The 16,833-nt window shown below is 40.7% G+C and overlaps 1 protein-coding gene across 1 annotated transcript in view; it reads right to left on the minus strand.

Annotated features, from left to right (window-relative positions):
- Nucleotides 1-16,833, minus strand: part of ECT2 (epithelial cell transforming 2) — a 40,666-nt gene that overhangs the window by 17,702 nt on the left and 6,131 nt on the right. Inside the window, exons 5-16 of the mRNA XM_018553751.1 lie at nucleotides 15,860-15,949; nucleotides 13,680-13,787; nucleotides 11,589-11,662; nucleotides 10,006-10,136; nucleotides 9,485-9,600; nucleotides 9,325-9,387; nucleotides 7,269-7,491; nucleotides 6,927-7,063; nucleotides 4,014-4,133; nucleotides 3,057-3,125; nucleotides 2,845-2,955; nucleotides 1,221-1,317 (exon numbers count right to left, since the gene is read on the minus strand). Coding sequence (XP_018409253.1) covers nucleotides 1,221-1,317; nucleotides 2,845-2,955; nucleotides 3,057-3,125; nucleotides 4,014-4,133; nucleotides 6,927-7,063; nucleotides 7,269-7,491; nucleotides 9,325-9,387; nucleotides 9,485-9,600; nucleotides 10,006-10,136; nucleotides 11,589-11,662; nucleotides 13,680-13,787; nucleotides 15,860-15,949 — 1,339 coding nt within the window. The remainder of the gene's footprint in view (nucleotides 1-1,220; nucleotides 1,318-2,844; nucleotides 2,956-3,056; nucleotides 3,126-4,013; nucleotides 4,134-6,926; nucleotides 7,064-7,268; nucleotides 7,492-9,324; nucleotides 9,388-9,484; nucleotides 9,601-10,005; nucleotides 10,137-11,588; nucleotides 11,663-13,679; nucleotides 13,788-15,859; nucleotides 15,950-16,833) is intronic.

The raw sequence follows: 16,833 nt of genomic DNA on the forward strand, positions 1-16,833 counted from the left end.
TTATAAATCAACAGATTACTGTAGGTTATGAAATTGGCTTTTTATATATACCAAACTTGACATGCCTTTGGTGTATGGCTCCTTAAGGGATAATGTGGGTCTTTGGCCCTTTGTACCACCTAAGACAGGGGTGCGTGGTATGTATGGGACCAGCGCTTCACAATACACACAGTATACACAGCGCCCCCAAGTCCAAAGTTATGAATTCTGGGTGACGTGTGGAAACTAGTTTTGTTGCCAGGGTTATTTGCAGTTCATCGGAGCCCAGACCGATCAATGCGTATTTATCTGGAATCGGTCAAGTAATAACTAAATTAGTGTTCTGGATACTCCGTGCTTTACAATCCCTCATAAAGAGGATGGCAATGAAGCCATAGTCCACGCTGGATAAACCTTTCTGGCGGTCTGGAAATTCCAGTTGGAATGGAACTTTTGAAAACCCTCTAAATAACAAAAACAGACATGTCTAATTGGTAGCATGGTCGAAACATATCTGAAGTGGTGAATTTTGCCAAACTGCGGGGACAACGGGTTTCCGGATAGTTTTGGGGTGTCCAGATCTCATTACTGTCATTCAGCTACACTTATTCTTTTTTATATTTGTATTTAAACAACGCAGCACAACCCACTGCATACTTGACTTCATGCAGCTGCCTCCTGCAGGGTTTACATCCTTTGTGCAGAAAACCATAACCCCCAGAGACATGCATGGAGCCATACGCCTACATTACAGAAGAGTTTGGCTCCATTTAATGGTAAAGTAGGGTTACAGTGCAGACCAGCACCAGAAGAGATTTCTGAAATAAAGATATAAATCCTGGGCGAGAGGGGTTTTGTTTTATATTAAATTTAGATGGTTAGGGGATTTAGTAGTAGTACCTGGACTTTTTAGCAGATTTTAAGGAAAATTGTGTCTCCCCTACCTCACTTAGTGTATCACTTCAGCAGGGAAAGGGTCTCTGTGTATTCGACTGCCATGTCAGTATAAGTGTGTGATTGAAGTCATTTGTTCAAAAGAGAGGACAGTATTCAATTTTCCATTTTATCTCCTGCACTTGAAAAGAGGTGAAACTAAGGTACATTTTAAATAAGAGGAGATTCATCAGGCAATTATTGCTAGAAGTATTTGGACTAGATATTGCCAAAGCACATATTGAAGAAAATAACTAAACCGGTTATTGAACAGATAGTTATCCTAAAAGCAGCACGAGACAACTTACCATTTAGAAGCAGGGCAACACTAGGCAACCTTTGAACAGGTCGGATTAATAATTCCACTAATGTTTGTCTCCCACATTCTGGTTTTGCTTGATTAATCTAAAAAGACATTTAAAAAATGTATATTTTGCACAAAGGCACCAATCTCTAGAAAACCAGCCATGTACAATAATCTGGTCCAGTCTACAGATATAAAAACATTCCCATTTTGTTTTACATTACATGAACTACTAGCTGGTGGCTCAGGCCATCGTGTGCTGAACTTTGGCTGAAATCACAAATTTGTTCAAACAGTTTATATTATTATTATATAGATTAAAAATTAAATCAAAGTGTGGTAACCTTTAATGACCAATTTAAAATCTCATGTGCCGACTTTCGTAAAACGGATAGATAGCTGGTCCCTACCGGTTCCCGAAAAAGTTTTAAAATGTTTAAACGTCATCAAAAACACACGAGTGCGTGTGGCTAAAATCACAGAACTATGCAACACTGAAAACGTTAACATTTAATTTCCGTATGCAATAATGTTAAAGTTAATGCCACATTACAATCTGTGATTGTAACATTTTCTTTGGATTTAACAATCATGAAACACAAAGACCTCCCTATGTAATCCATTCAATCAGGTAGGCAATGAAAAGAGCAGGAAGGATTTACGTAGTGCTGTAACCTGCACAGACAACCAACTAGATAATCCCTAAAATAGGGTTCTAAATAAGCAAAAGCCATGGCCAGGGATTGTTGCCAACGCATAATCCAACTTTCAGGATTTTATAAAGAGATTGGCAATTCGGTATGGGGGGATGGGTTTTGGACCCCTCTGCAGTACATGCGACACCAGGGTAGGTGAATTGAGACTGGAAGCTTTAGTGGACTTTTCCGGTCACCTATAGAAAATTTTTACATACCGGTTTATTGTAACCTTACTTGTAATGAGAATGTCTGACCGAGTACCATTGATCTGACTTAAAAGCCACATTCTGAGCAGAATGATACATTTACACATCGCACTGCGTGTGGAAATTAAAAAAAAAAATGGGAGTTATGTGCAGTGCACGGCTGCAAAGTAGAAAAATCTTACCTTGCAGCATGCCGTCCCCCACACAACACACAGCTTCCGGGCACTGAAGAAAGTGAACTTTCGGTCACATCACCTGCCCTATTCACCCACCTTCAATTACAAAAAGTCTTGCAATTTTGTTTTTAAAGATCACAAGACATTCCCTAACTGGAGGAGAGGCTGGGATATGACATCACTTCCTCCAATCACAGAATGTCTTAAAAAAATACATTTTGTGGATGGAGGATACTGAAAAGGAGTGAGTGATGACATGTGTGCTGTATTGCTTGGGGCACACATCTCTCCCTCGGGGAGAGATGTGGAGGGGGGGAAATATGTTGTGCTGGAAGGCAAGATTTTATTTTAAAGCCACAGAGTGGTTAAAAAAAAAAAAAAAAATGGATTGGCTGCTTTGAAATGATTATGCTGTGCTCAGCATCGCTGAACTGCCTTATATAAATCCACAAAGCATCTAAAAACAGACGTATGCAACCTCTGGCTGCAGTAATTCAACTGGTCCTAATTCACTTGTACAGACATAAGATGCAAAGTAATTTTCATACCTTAAGGAAAGCGTGGAATCTTGGCTTTAGTTTCTCACATGTTATAATTGTTTCTTTGCTCATTTCAAAGAAGTTTACAAATGGAGGATAGGTTTTCACCAAATCCTTTGACTGGAAAGAAACATGGTCTTGTCAGTAATTAATCTGCAGTAATAAACCTAAAATAAATAGCGAGCAAACTAAAATGAATAGCTACTTATCAGAATACTTACATATGAAAGAATGACATCACCAATACTTTTGGTTTCTGCCCAGTCCATCATAAGAATTTCCAAATCTCCCTAAAGAAAACAGCAAATTTGTAGAGTTAAAAAAAGAGAATGCCGCAAAAAACATTTTTTTTAGCAGTTATAAAACACTACAAGATCACAGATGCACTTTTTGCATGAACACCCATTGAAGATAAAAACTGGACTCGCAATGCAGGATCACAACATTATGTCCAGCATAGTAGCATAGTGGTTAACACACCTGCCTTGCAGCACTATGGTCGCTACCAGTACGGCATTTCAATGTTCTCCCTATGCGTGTGTTCACTCTGGATAGCCCGGTATCCTACCACACTCCACAGACATGCTGGTAAGTTGACTGGCTCCTGTCTCAATCAATATGTGTGTGTATGCGAGATATGGATTGTAAGCTCCTTGAGGGCAGGGACTGATGTTAATGTGCAGTATGTAACGTGCTGCATAAATGATCACTATATAAAATACCAATATTAAAAAAATAAATGCTATGAATGCTGGAATGTAATTGGCTAAATAGGCCCTAGTATACATATGAGGTGGGGGCCTTAGATTATAACCACCTTGAGGAAGGACTGCTGTGAAAGTGCAATATGTAAAGTGCTGTGTAAATTGTGAGCCCTATATAAATTGCCTATCATAAAATAAATCATAAGATATAGGGATGAAACCACAAATGTATTTTAACGCACATCATTTCGATCCGTAGACTTCCTGTTTTTTACTAGCAACACCACAGATCTGAACACTTAACAGTGCAGCGTTTTAAAAAATTAAGCACAAAAACTCTGCACCATTACTGGCCAAAAGTCTTCCAGAAGGATTGAAATCTCAACAAGTGTACAATATTAAGGCTCTCTCCTATTCCCCAGAGAGAACTGTACATTTTGGCAAAGACGGAAAGAGAAAAACAGAACAAGTTACCTTTATTTTGGTGTGAACTTCCAGAATATCTGGTATACTGCCAAAAATAGTTTTTAATTCTTCTTGAGCAAGAATAGGCCCACCAACTTGACCCTCCTTTTCTAGTGGAATTTGAAACAGCTGAAATAATTGTTCAGAATTGAACTGGTTAAATCACTAATAACTGGTGTTTAACATACCAACACAGAATAAACCAGGGCAGCCAACTTGAAACAGACTCAAAGAAAAAAAAAAGGCATTACAATAACTCACCATTTAAATGTTGGTCCCCCTTTAGCTCTGATCTTCTCTGTATACATTTAGTAATACTGAGGATTTTTTTTACCTAATGGGGGTCACATGACCACAAAGCCCCTAATTTATAATTTAGTTGATGTGGGCAAAATACATTTACATTAACAGCAATAAACTGCCACCAGCTCCCAAGTCCACTTCTCTGAACTTCCTGGCAGTGCAGCGTGTGCCCTGAGTGCTTCACATACCCAATGCACTAGAGACAGCGCAGGCTCTAGCCAGTCAGTCACTGGCAGAATGAAGAGAATTGCCGCTGGGGTTATGCGTTTCTGTGGATGCAAGGAGACTAATCCATATAGTGCCACACAAATGGTGGCTCCATAAAGAGATGGAGCCACCTGAAGACAAGAAGGGTGAGGGAGGGTGGGGGGCAGGGGAAGAGTTGGGAAAGATCTAATGCCAAGCCATCACAGGTTGAAAATGAAAACCATACTGCAAACATGGCAAGTGCTGAAATCTTATCTTTAACTAGCAAGCCATTGTTTTCTTCTGCTTGAAGTAAAATCCGTAAATGTTAAGATCTAAATGGGTACTAGGGGTATCTGCACAATGCAAATGGTTCTTTAACCCTTTCGCTGCCAAGCCCTTCAGAACATTTTGCACCTCACATGCCACACCATTTTTGCAATTTTTCCCATGGATTTGATTGTCAATTGCGGTGTTGCTAACGTTTGAAAAAGACCCCCCGAACCATATATTTTCTGAAAGCACAGGCCTGGTAGAATAAAAAGACGGTGCTACTAAATTTGTAGGCCCTGCGATAATTGCGCAAATGTTTCTCAAATTCATATTAAATAAAAAATACACAATTCAAATTGAAAAAGCACAAAAAAAAATATTTTCTGACTAAAACTAAAACTGTATTAAAAGGAGAACTATGGGGTTAGTGTTTTTCCTAGAGCTGCAACAGTTAATCGATTTAGTCGATTAAAATCGACGATTGAAAATGTTACCAACGTTTTCGATCGTCGATTCGTCGGCTATCGATTGATTTCCCTGTTCGGGGCTCTACACGCGGCCTGAAGCACACGCTGCTCACGTCACATAAATATTTGCAAATTGCAAATTGCGCCTTTTTGCAAAAAAGGTAAAAAAATTAAGGAGCGCAAAACGACTTGTTAAATGTTAAAAATCGATTTTGCGCTGTTGGTGTTGTGATAAAATGATACAGGCGCACATTTAACTGCAACACAAGGTATCACAAAGCTTTGCCATGCACTGCCAGTTAAATTTATGGGGGTTTTTTTTTAAGAAAAAAAAAAAAGTTAAAAATCATGATCAGACGATCACTCCAGTGTTTACTCTGCACAGAGGATCGGTAATATCACTGATATTTACAGATCCTCTGCTCGACCATGCACAGAGCCGCTGTCATCTGGAAACTGACAGGATGACAGCGGCTCCGATCTCCTCACCGCTCGGCCATCCCGACAGCTGCGGCTTCTCTCCTCCTCCCCGCCAACCGCCGCTCGATCCTCCGCCGGCCATTTCTTTTCGCATCCCCCCTGCCTCAGCACATACAAGCGGGGGAGAGCAGCGTGGATCAATGGAGACACAGAACCCCTGGCTGGATGAGAGGCTGCAGATGGCGGCTGCAGTGGTGTCGGTGGGGGGGCCCGGAATGTTTGTCAATAGCTGTGAGCCGCTGATGCTATAAATTTAAAAGGGGACTGTCCAGGGAACAGTTCTGCTTTAAGTTCATGGTCGCTAAAGCGACCATGAGCTTACTGCAGAACTGTAAATGCCACCGCCGTAAGGCATACTGACCTGGCGTTCCAAGAACAGTTTTGTTCTTGAAACGCCTTACGGCGGTGGCAGGGAAAGGAGAAACAAAATATAGAAACAAAAGTACGGATGCACCGATACTAGTATCGGTGCCGAGTATTTGGGAGGGAAATACACCCACAGAAATATACCGGCATTATATCTTCGTGGACGTACACTCTTCAGAGCACTGACGAGAGTGCACTCGAGACGCATTAGCTGGCATGCACACGATTACATCGAAGGCAACGATTACATTTTCTTTGTCAGATTTGACAGTGGGATATCTGCCTGTTGGTCTGAGAGACGCTCTACTGTAATGGATTTTGTGTTACTTGCAATTTTATCAAGTACTTTGAGTAAAATATATTTGTTAATTTTATTGCTGCAGCGCCATTTGTTGTTTAGTATTGCTCAAAGATTTCCCGAGACTGGAGAGCTGCAAGATCACAGATATTATCTTGTATTTAACTCAACATGGAAGCAACCTGTTTAGGGTATATATCACGAACACTTGAGCACCGACATCTTTGTTCTATGTAAACTTGCCTAAATTAAATCAATAAATAAAACCACAGCACTACGCCTCCCAAAAATTCATGCCCACACCACAGAAGAGAATAGATCCAAAAGCTGTAATTTCCTCCATGTAGTGTTACTTAGGACATGACAAATTCTAGGAGCCGGGGATTCAGTGTAAGTAGAAGTACAAACATTATTGTTGTCATAGGACCTGCACATTTACTGGCAGCTTAAAATGTCAGCGGGAAGCTAACAAACTAAAATCTGAACGCTACATTAACTTGTTCATTTCCTTTAAATGTTCTCAAAGCCATGAAAGACCTTAGGCATTACCTGCACAATTGTAGTGAGAATGTCAACATAATTGCTTTCAGTCTGATACAGTTCCATTGCAACTTGCCATCTTGCAGATTGTTTTTGGGGTATTGGCGCAGAGATTTTGGAAGGCTTTCCAGAAAATTTTGGTGTATCTAGAAAAAAAAAAAAGTGTGTAGCCATACTCAGGAGCCCATATAAATAATCAAACACTGGGCCATTCCCTTCTTGATTAGAGAATGGTTGCCCAAATTCTCCTGTGTACTGTTATTTCATAGTTTGAGACTTTAGAAATTAAAACATTTTAAAAAGAAAAAAGATGGCTAACAAATTCTGGTATGTGACCTAATTAACATTTACCTGACAGTGACTTTCCAGATTCCGGGGTGTTTGAGATGTCAAGCAGTGATCCCATAGACAAAGAATGCTCAGCTGATGGGCGTTTCCGAGGTGGAAAGGGGGACATATCCGTTTCTCTGGTTATCTGTGCAAGCGTATCTTTCAATCTGCGTTTCTTACGATTACTGCTAGGTGTATTCAGTGAAAGCAGCGACACAGATTTTTTGAGTGCTGGACTGTCATGCTACACACAAAAAAAGGAAAAACAAACCACAATATCACCTACTGGCATTACTCTAATACATACATTGTGCAGGCTTCTAAATTGATATTTCCTGTTCTTCAATCACAAACTATTAGAGGGACGATGAGGTTTTAAAAAAAAAAAAAAGTTGCCTTTCATTCTAAGGTTTAAACCTTCCCACTTTTAAAGCTCCTTTCACAGGGCTGGTCCTATCAGGTCCGCCTGTCCGTTTTTCAAGCGGATCCGATCAGATCCCAATGCAAGTCTATGAGCAGCCATGTGTTTACACCTGGTTATCCCCACCTCTGGCTGGGTCCGGAAAAACAAATGGAACAGTGTTCTGTTTCGGTGGACCAGAGCGTGCCAGATTGGGGGTAACGGATGTAGACAGACCCATGTCTGCCATGGGGTCCGGTAAATTAATTTTTTTCCTCAAATCGCAAGGAGGAAAAAAAAAACAAAAAACATGGGTGTCACAGGGGTGACATCCGCTCCATACTGCTGTGATCAGGAAAAGAACCGTGCACAGATCCTCTTCTGATCAGCCCGTGTGAAAGGGGCCTTAATGAAAAAGAGAACCTGTTCCTGTAACTGCTTAAAAGCAGAACTATGAGGCGAGTGAAAGTCACTCATCCTCATAGTTAGAGCCGAAGTGTGAATTAAACTGAGCGAACGCATACCGCCGGTTGCTCACTTCTCGATAACCTCCCTGCAGAGAGCGGTGACTGTCTGGAACAAACAGAGGAGGGGGCGGGCACAGCAGGCTCTGCCTCTAGATAGGCAGAGCCAGCTGTCACTCACGCAGCTGAGTGGATCTCGACAGTCATGTCGGCATCCGTCCCGGCTGCGGCGGTCTCAGTATACCGCGAGCTGTAGCTCGCGGTATAACCAGGGCTCCAAGCTATACAATAATCCATTCCTCCAAAAAACACTATGCAAGGGCCACTAAGTGTTCTGAATGGATACTGGGCCTAAAGAAACAGAACTTGGCATAAGAGGAAGCCCACTAATACAAATTCAAACTTTAGATTCCTCAATATGTCTGCTTTCATTTTTACGTTACGTGGGTGTTTACTAACATACCACATAAATTAATTATATATATATATATATATTGTATTTTAAAGGATAGGTTTCTGATAAAACAAAATCCCCAGCACCCCACATATTCTAAGAAAAACTCCACCCAAGGGCCTACTAACCACTTTCCAACTGTGGCAGCCTCCCGCAGTGTGTAAAGACTCACAACAGAAAACTTTCCTATAGACTTAAATGGGGCCCTTACTCCCAATTGTGTGGGTACCCATTCAAGTATATAGGAAGTTACAGAAAAAGGCAAAGCAGAAGATTTTTGCACTGATGCAGTAAATACCCGTGGAAGCCACCGATGTTGCAGAGGTGTAAGCGAGAGGTGATAAAACGCCAACAGCAGATGAATGTTTTGTATGCCTTAAGTGTCATGGTTTTTCTTAAACTTTTTTGAACTGCAAACATTTTTTCTAGGAGTGCACATATCCAGCGCATGTTATTTTCTCACCCAGATGTCAACGCTTATAAAAAGGGCTCATTTGTCTTTTATATATGCACCAGCAAGACTGTTCAAATGGAGTCTCAATATAAATTAACAATGCTGGTTTTCACCATTAAATGAATGAAAGCAGGGGTAACATGCATGAATGTAAAATGTGAGGGCTGCAATGAACAGTGAGATAATAAATAGTTGCAACCTGCAACTTTTTCTTAAAAAAAAAAAAGAAGATATCATCCCCTGTCCTCCCTCTCTTCAGACCTCACATTTTTCAGTTAAGCAATGGAAGAGACATGGGCAGTTACCTTTTCAAACAAGTACATTGTTTCTCCAGCTCGAGCGTCCATCTGTATACTTCCCCAAAACCACTGAGGAGATACAATTGGAAAAAAAAAAATTAGCTCAAAACATCAAAAAACAAACCACCAAACTATTTAATTGCTTGTCACATGGGCTACAATTCACCTCTTGCTTTACAACATAAAGTTTCTTTGGCTGCTCAAAGGGCAACTCTTTTACAGAGTTTTCTTCAACCACCAGATGAGTGCATTTTTCATCCCCAACAGTCAAGAACTGCCCACCTAAAAAGGACAAAAAAAAATAGTTACTAAAAGTAGAATAAAAACCCAACAATCTCAGAAATTATATGCAGATTATCAGTTCACAGTATACATATCAACACAGTTCTAGGGTGCAACAAGCAATATTAGAGTGCACAAACATCACAATCCCGGCTGAAGCAGATATAACAGCTGACAGCAAAAACTTACATAAAAATTTACCATTATCTATCCAAAAACAATTTGGCATGTGTTAGGCTATAAAGCTCTGAATACAAGGAGCTGCCAAAGCATGATGTACATTCCTGCATTGCTCAAGCAATCCCAATGTGGCCTCTGACACATCTAGCCCCCATTCTAATGCAGGAAGAAATTGTACTTTATAGCTTAGAATTTCATTAGCTCCAAGTAAAGTTGTGTCTGTACCTTGCATTACAGTCATCTCCTCCATGCTGACTCGGTCCTCTTCTGAAAACCCAAGAAAACTCAGTATGCAGTCCTGAAATGGGGGAACCTTAAATTCGTTTTTGAAGGTCTCATCTATCGCACTGAATTCCCTAAAAAAAAAATAGCATTCAACATAAATGAATTGTTCTGCAAACAATCTCTGGAATGGACTTTAAAGACTTCCCAACAAAGCCACCTAAAAGGTGAGGGGATTTACAGAAGTGAAAGTTCTTAGCAACTCCACACAGTATACCGAACTAGATATTTGTTTTGGTCATAAAGAAACTTTAATATTGCAATATTAAAAAGGTGCAAAACACTTCCTACAGAAAGCAACACTGAAAAGACAGTTGCTTGGGAAAAAAAAAACAAAAAAACAGTCCACTAATGCAGTTGCCCTTAAAGCCAATGTAGAGAAGTTTCCTTCACCTGTAGCAATGTTTCCTATACCTAAGCAATGTGCCTTAATGTGCCCGGCAGCCAATAAATGTCATCATGACACAAAGTGGCAGTTGGCAGGGCCCTAGTTGTGAATTCAGGCCCCTCGTCCTTTGTAAAAGTGAAAGTAGACATGTGCAGAGTGGAGGGTTTTCTGCCTAACACTAGTAATAGCAGGCATCGTGTGGTGCCTACCCATGGATAAGAATTTACATATTTTAAATTGCTAGCAGGTTCACTTTATGTGCCACTTTCTTGAACACTTTAGGCCTTGTTCACATCTACGCATTTCAACACGTGTTTTTATCCGCGCTTAAATGCTCAAAGAAAAATCCATTAATTTCAATGATCCCTGTTCACACCTGAGCATAGCGCCCAAAAACCGCCTGCCGCACAGAAAATGAGATGAACTATTTTGCGGCATATACAGCACGTTTTTGGTCCAGACTTTCATTACGTGTTTTTTTGCAGCATGGAAATACTTTTTTTGGCAAAGCACACTGGGATTTCAAAATGGAGACATCACCACACAATATGATGGAGACAGTTTTAGCAATCTAATTCGGAAACAGGTGCATCTTTATGACCCTCGTCAACTACAATATAAAAATAAAAACATGCAGGAGAGCGTGGTATCACATTGCATCCCAGATCTGAAAGTAATAATGATCCATCACCAAGACAATGCAGCAGGGAACACAGCAGCAAACACTCTTATCTGGAGGAAACAGGAACTTATGTAATTAATTTGACTGCTTTTCATTGGTCAACACGCTACAATTTACAGCAAAACACAAAAAAAATGCACGTAAAAGCGCAGAAAGCCCAGGTGTGAACAAGACCTTTCTGTTTCAGTATCTTTAACATACTCATGCAAAATCTGATACAAAGTGTTAAATTACCACCTTTGCTTTTCATAGTGTGCATTGCTTTTGTTAACAAAAACTGTTTCTCTTTATTAACTGATGTTTCTGGGAGTTTCTCAGAAAGTGCCCATCATAGCAGTACTTGTGTATCTAAACAGGTGACGCACAATATACCTTCCAAAATGCATGAAGCCAGAAGAAATAGATAGATTTCATGAATCATTTAATACAAGTTTTGTTTTTGAAAGCAATACTCACAGTTCATTCCTTCTTTCCCAGGCTTTTAGAATCCAGTCAGCCTTCATGATAGGGGTTCCCAAACTGACAGCAACCTGTGAAAGAGTAACCTTTTTAGAGTAAAAGATTGTAGTTCACATTGATCTTCTAGATAATGCCAACATTCCAGCTAACGTGCATTTATTAGGGCTACACAAATCATTTGGTTATGCAATGCCTCAGCTGTACTATTAAGTTAGAACTCTTTACAACTTTCTCTGTAGACTATAGAACACCCTTTTCTTTGTTACGATGAGGAGAGGGGGACATGTTTTCTAGTCCTAACACATACGGTCATAAGACTCGTGAGATGACAATGCCTCCTCCATAGAAACATTAGTGTGAAATTTGATTATATATATATATATAAAGGAGTGGGCTCATGGCATGCCTGAGTTCCCCTTTACAACTGTATGTACCAATTCACCTTACTTGAGGTCCTTCAGATGGGGTCTCGGATTAAAAACTCTGGTTAAGCAGCATAGTTTTAGATAATGTTGCATAGTTTCAGGCTACCAGAGTTTTTATCTAATCAAGAGGTACTTTTTACACAAAATGATGAGGCAATTTGGCAATACCGACATCCCTCTTACCGATTCATATGAGACGCAAATTGTCTCGATAGGCCAACTTTAAAAGGAGAACTATGGGGTTAGAGCTTTTCCCTATAGTTCTCCGAAGGGTTTACGGGAGGACACAAACTAGCGTCCTCCCGTTACACAAAGCTCAGTATACTGCGAGTTGCAGCACGCGGTATACCGAGACGCCGCAGCCCGAACGGATCCAGACAATTTTGTCTGGATCCACCCAGCTGCGCGAGTGACAGCTGGCTCTGCCTATCTAGAGGCAGAGCCAACGGTACTCGCCCCCTCCCCCGTCCGGCCAGTCAGCGCTGGAGGATCAGACAGGGGAGAGGGGAATCCAGTCACTCCCGTCACGGCTCTCTACAGTGACAGGATCGAGAAGTGAGCGAGCGGCGGTATGTGTTCGCTCACTTGCCGATCTACTGAGCCGACCTGTGACAGTCTAATTGTCACAGGTCGGCTCAGATTATGAGGCTGAGTGAAAAGCACTCACCTCATAATTCTCCTTTAACCAGTTCATTTGAAAGCAGCCATAGTACAACATCATATACAATTGGGACAATTCACAAAGAGAAACGTTATTTGCCCTCTAGTTTATTTACCTATTCCTGGTATTCACAAAAGTCCCAATCCTTATTTAGCATGCCTGTTAAGGCTTCAGACTGAAGCGTTAGGGAGTTAATTTAGCAAATGATGCATATTCTTTACCCCTCCAGGGTTATTTTTACGTCTTGAATCGTAGAATTAACATTTAAGGTGTTAAAATATGTTTGATGCATTCTGGGCCAAGGAGGAGAGAGCAGTGGCTACAAATTACGTATTTTCAACACACTACACTGCTGTATGTAAACAACTTTATTCGAACTGTTCAAGTTTACATGTTACAAAGTTTACAAATTACAACCCCACGCCAAAAAATAAAAATAAAGCATATAAAAAACAATATATGTATAGTTTAGGAATATCGAATAAAAACACAGGCAAACAGTTCAGTCTTCCAAAAACTGCTAAAAAGAGGCTTTACTAGCAGAAGGTATCAATTCCCCTCACAAATCTCCCTCAAAAGCAGAAAATATTGCCCGAAAACGGTCATGACACTGACAGAAGTGCTTATGCAACGATCGTCTAATGGTCGATAAATGGCCAAAAAGTCTTTGTGAATTTGCACTTCTGTACATATTTATTGATTAGGCTTCATAAAATAAGGATTGAAAAGTGAAATAAAATAACCAGTTAGATGATAAAATATCACTTCTGCAAATACAGATGGTAATTGGTGAAGATTCGAAGAGGTTAATCACTTGGAGAATTGAACAAAACCTGAATAGCGGGCAAGATCTATTAAATAATGGCCGAAATCAGCAAAAAATCTGTGAATTGACCCCATTGTATGGCAACACCACCACCACCAGTGTGCAGCAATATATAGCAGGACAAAATATCTTTCTGCACATATTATGTACAGTAAGGCAGAAGAAAACATACAAACCCTAAATTTATCTCCATGAGTAGAGTTGGCAATAAGGTGGGTCACTTTAGAGCTAAAGTCTTTTCGTATCGTTCCTCCCATATGATGTACTAAAGTCACAAGCTTCACCTACAAAAAATAAATAAATGATGGTGCAGTGCATAAAGACGACCTGCGTACAAATCAATGGTATTACAAACAATTATTTACAGCAATTTCTTCTCTACAACAAAATGCCAAAACACAAGGAAGGATAGGACAGCTTTTTGTTTAACCCTTTCGCTGCCAAGGACGTATGGCATACGGACCTACAAAAGTGCTTCCAGCTGGCCAGGTCAGTATGCCATACGGACCTGGCATTTACAGTTCTACTATAAGCTGATGGTCGCTTTAGCGACCATCAGCTTATAGTATAACTGTTCAGCAGACTGTCCCCTTTAAATTAATCGCTGTCATCAGCGGCTCAGAAGCAAGGGCCTACAAATTTAGTATCACCATCTTTTTATTCTACCGGGCCTGCGCTTTCAGAAAATATATGATTTGGGGGGTCTTTTACAAACGCTAGCAACGCAGCAGTTGAAAATCAAATCAATAGGAAAAAATTGCAGAAAATTCAAAAATGGCTTGGCCAGCTGATTTGAAAAATGTTCCGGAGGGCTTGGCAGCGAAAGGGTTAAAGAGTGGAAGTAGCAGGGTCGGGTCCCAGAAGTTTTTGCCCAACCTCCAGTTCTATTGTGGCAACTAGGGTTCTGCTGTGAGCCAAACATCCTCGTTTTGTCTAGAGTGCGAGCTGACTAAACAAAAAAGAAACCACATCCACATCTCTATTTCACCTGTTCACCTGCCTTTGAAAAATTAAATTGATGAAATGTGTCAGCTAGGGGTGTCCACACTAAGTACGTTTCCACACGCCCACTGCCTTAGTACAAGGAAGTGCAGAACCCCCTGTGGTTGCCTAATCCAGAGAGGAAGCTGAAGGATTGCTCTATGTTACTGGGGGATTGGAGCGGTCTTCTACCTACTTGAAGAAAGCTTTTTGATGTTTGTTGATGCAAGTTTTTATAAAGGATTTTAAATAAAGTGTTAGATGGTTGTACGCTATGAGGCATCTCTTTCTCCTATGAGATGCATTTAATACATAGCTGGATACAAGTCTTGTCTTGCTGCGTACCTTGACTGAGGTGCATGTAGGCAAGAAAAGAACAATGCTGCAGACCATTATATATGGTCCATCTAGAGTCCGCCGAGTATGGTGTGGAGTGTGGTGAGAGGACACTTGATGGAATTAAACCTCACTGCAAGCACAATGAACGGTCTTATGAAGTTCACAGTGATGGATGTATTCAGTTTGGGGACCAGATTCTAGTGTGTACTTGGACATGAAGTTGGTGGAGATTGGACTTTAAACTAGGGACGCACCAATACAAATATTAGTATCGGTGCCGATGCAGAGTACTTGGGCGAGTACTCACTCGCCCAAATACCGGAACTTCTAGTGAGAGGAAGATTTCCTCTGACTGGCAGTGCCTTAAGGGAACATGGAGCCAGCTTACCATGAGATCAGGAAGCTGGGCGGCGAGTAATGACCCACCTCCCGGCTTCCTGATTGGCCTGGAAGCTGGCTTCCTGGACAATCAGGAAGCCGGGTCATTACTTGATTCCCAGCCAAATCACAATCAAGCTGGCCAAACATGGAGCCAGCTTCCCGTGCAATCAAGAAGCCAGGCGGTATGTCATTATCCACCGGCCGGCTTCCTGATTGCACGGAAAGTCCGCTTTATGACAGCGGGAAGCACCGGTACTCTATCGGCGAGTACCGAAAGCAAAGCATTCTTTAAACACCATATATCTGTGGAGATATTGGACTTTATACACTGCATACAGAATTGTTTTATTTTTTTGTGGATTCTTGTTTATGGTTTTGCAAATAAAGCAAAACTACAACCTGTCCTTTTAAAAAGCTTATTGGTAGTTTTTATAACCAATAAACTCAAATGACTTTCAGTGAAATGAACTTTACACTGTATTAAATTAAAACCATACTAATACATATATTTCTGAGTACGAGCAGCTTTAGAACAAAAATGCTTCAGGCTCTAGCATTATTATATCTGAACGGACATCTACAACAATCTGAATATTCATCACATTTCTCTTGAAACAGCAACTCCTTGCTCACAAAAGCAGAGAAAGCAACTTACCAGTTCTTCCTTCTTTCGGAAACCAGTAAAGCACAAGACTAGATTAAGCATGCTGGCACAGTACAGAGGTCTAGATGAAAACGGCAAAGACTAGAAAACAAAGAGGTAGAGGAACAAATCACACTCTGAGATGAGCACACATTAAAGATAATCTGACAGGTTGGAGGTATAGCAGCTGCTACTGCTTACTTGCTTTTAAAAGATGCAGGGCCATCATCAGGGCTTGAAAAATGTTAGGGTGTCTCACCAGTCAAAAATGTCCCCAAATCAGCATGACCGGACTAAAGCCTTGCAATTTATATTAACAATTTTTTGGGACACCGCTTTCTTTTCGAAGTATATAAATCACCACTGGGGTTTTTATTTTTTTACTATAATAAAAAAGTACCGTAAATCTATAAAAAATATTTTTTTCCCTACATGTTAAATAATATTTACGACCCATATTGTTGGTCAAATATAAAAGACGGGGTCACGTCTGGTAAATAGACACCATACATGTCAAGCCTTAAAATTGCGCGCGCCCACAAAAATGACCACATCGAAAATTGGCCATAGGTGACGCTTTAAACGCTTTTACTGCTCATCAGTTCAGTGTGATCAGTGATTAATGGCCCTAAAATTATTGCTCACACACCGACGTTTGCACAATAGGCGCACCCAATGCATGTTTCAGTGTGTATGTGGGGGGCGGGGGGACTTAAAAAAAATTAGTGTTTTTTTTATGCTTCTTTAATTTTTTTACGCTTAACTTTATGGCTATCACATGGTGGGGTAATGTCACCTATGGACCCCCAGAGAAGCTGATGAAGCAGAGATCTGCTATACCAGCTCCTGAAGCTGGAGAGTGAAAACAGAATGCTGAAGTGATGTAATATACATCACTTCCTGCATTTGGGGACTGAAGAGGAGATCGTGTACCGATCTACCTTTGATCTCCTGTCAGAGCAGCCATGCCGGTCCTGGCCACAGCA

Source organism: Nanorana parkeri, unplaced genomic scaffold (assembly GCF_000935625.1).
Source record: "Nanorana parkeri isolate BGI_ZX_2015 unplaced genomic scaffold, ASM93562v1 scaffold129, whole genome shotgun sequence".
Classification (NCBI taxonomy): Eukaryota; Metazoa; Chordata; class Amphibia; order Anura; family Dicroglossidae; genus Nanorana; species Nanorana parkeri.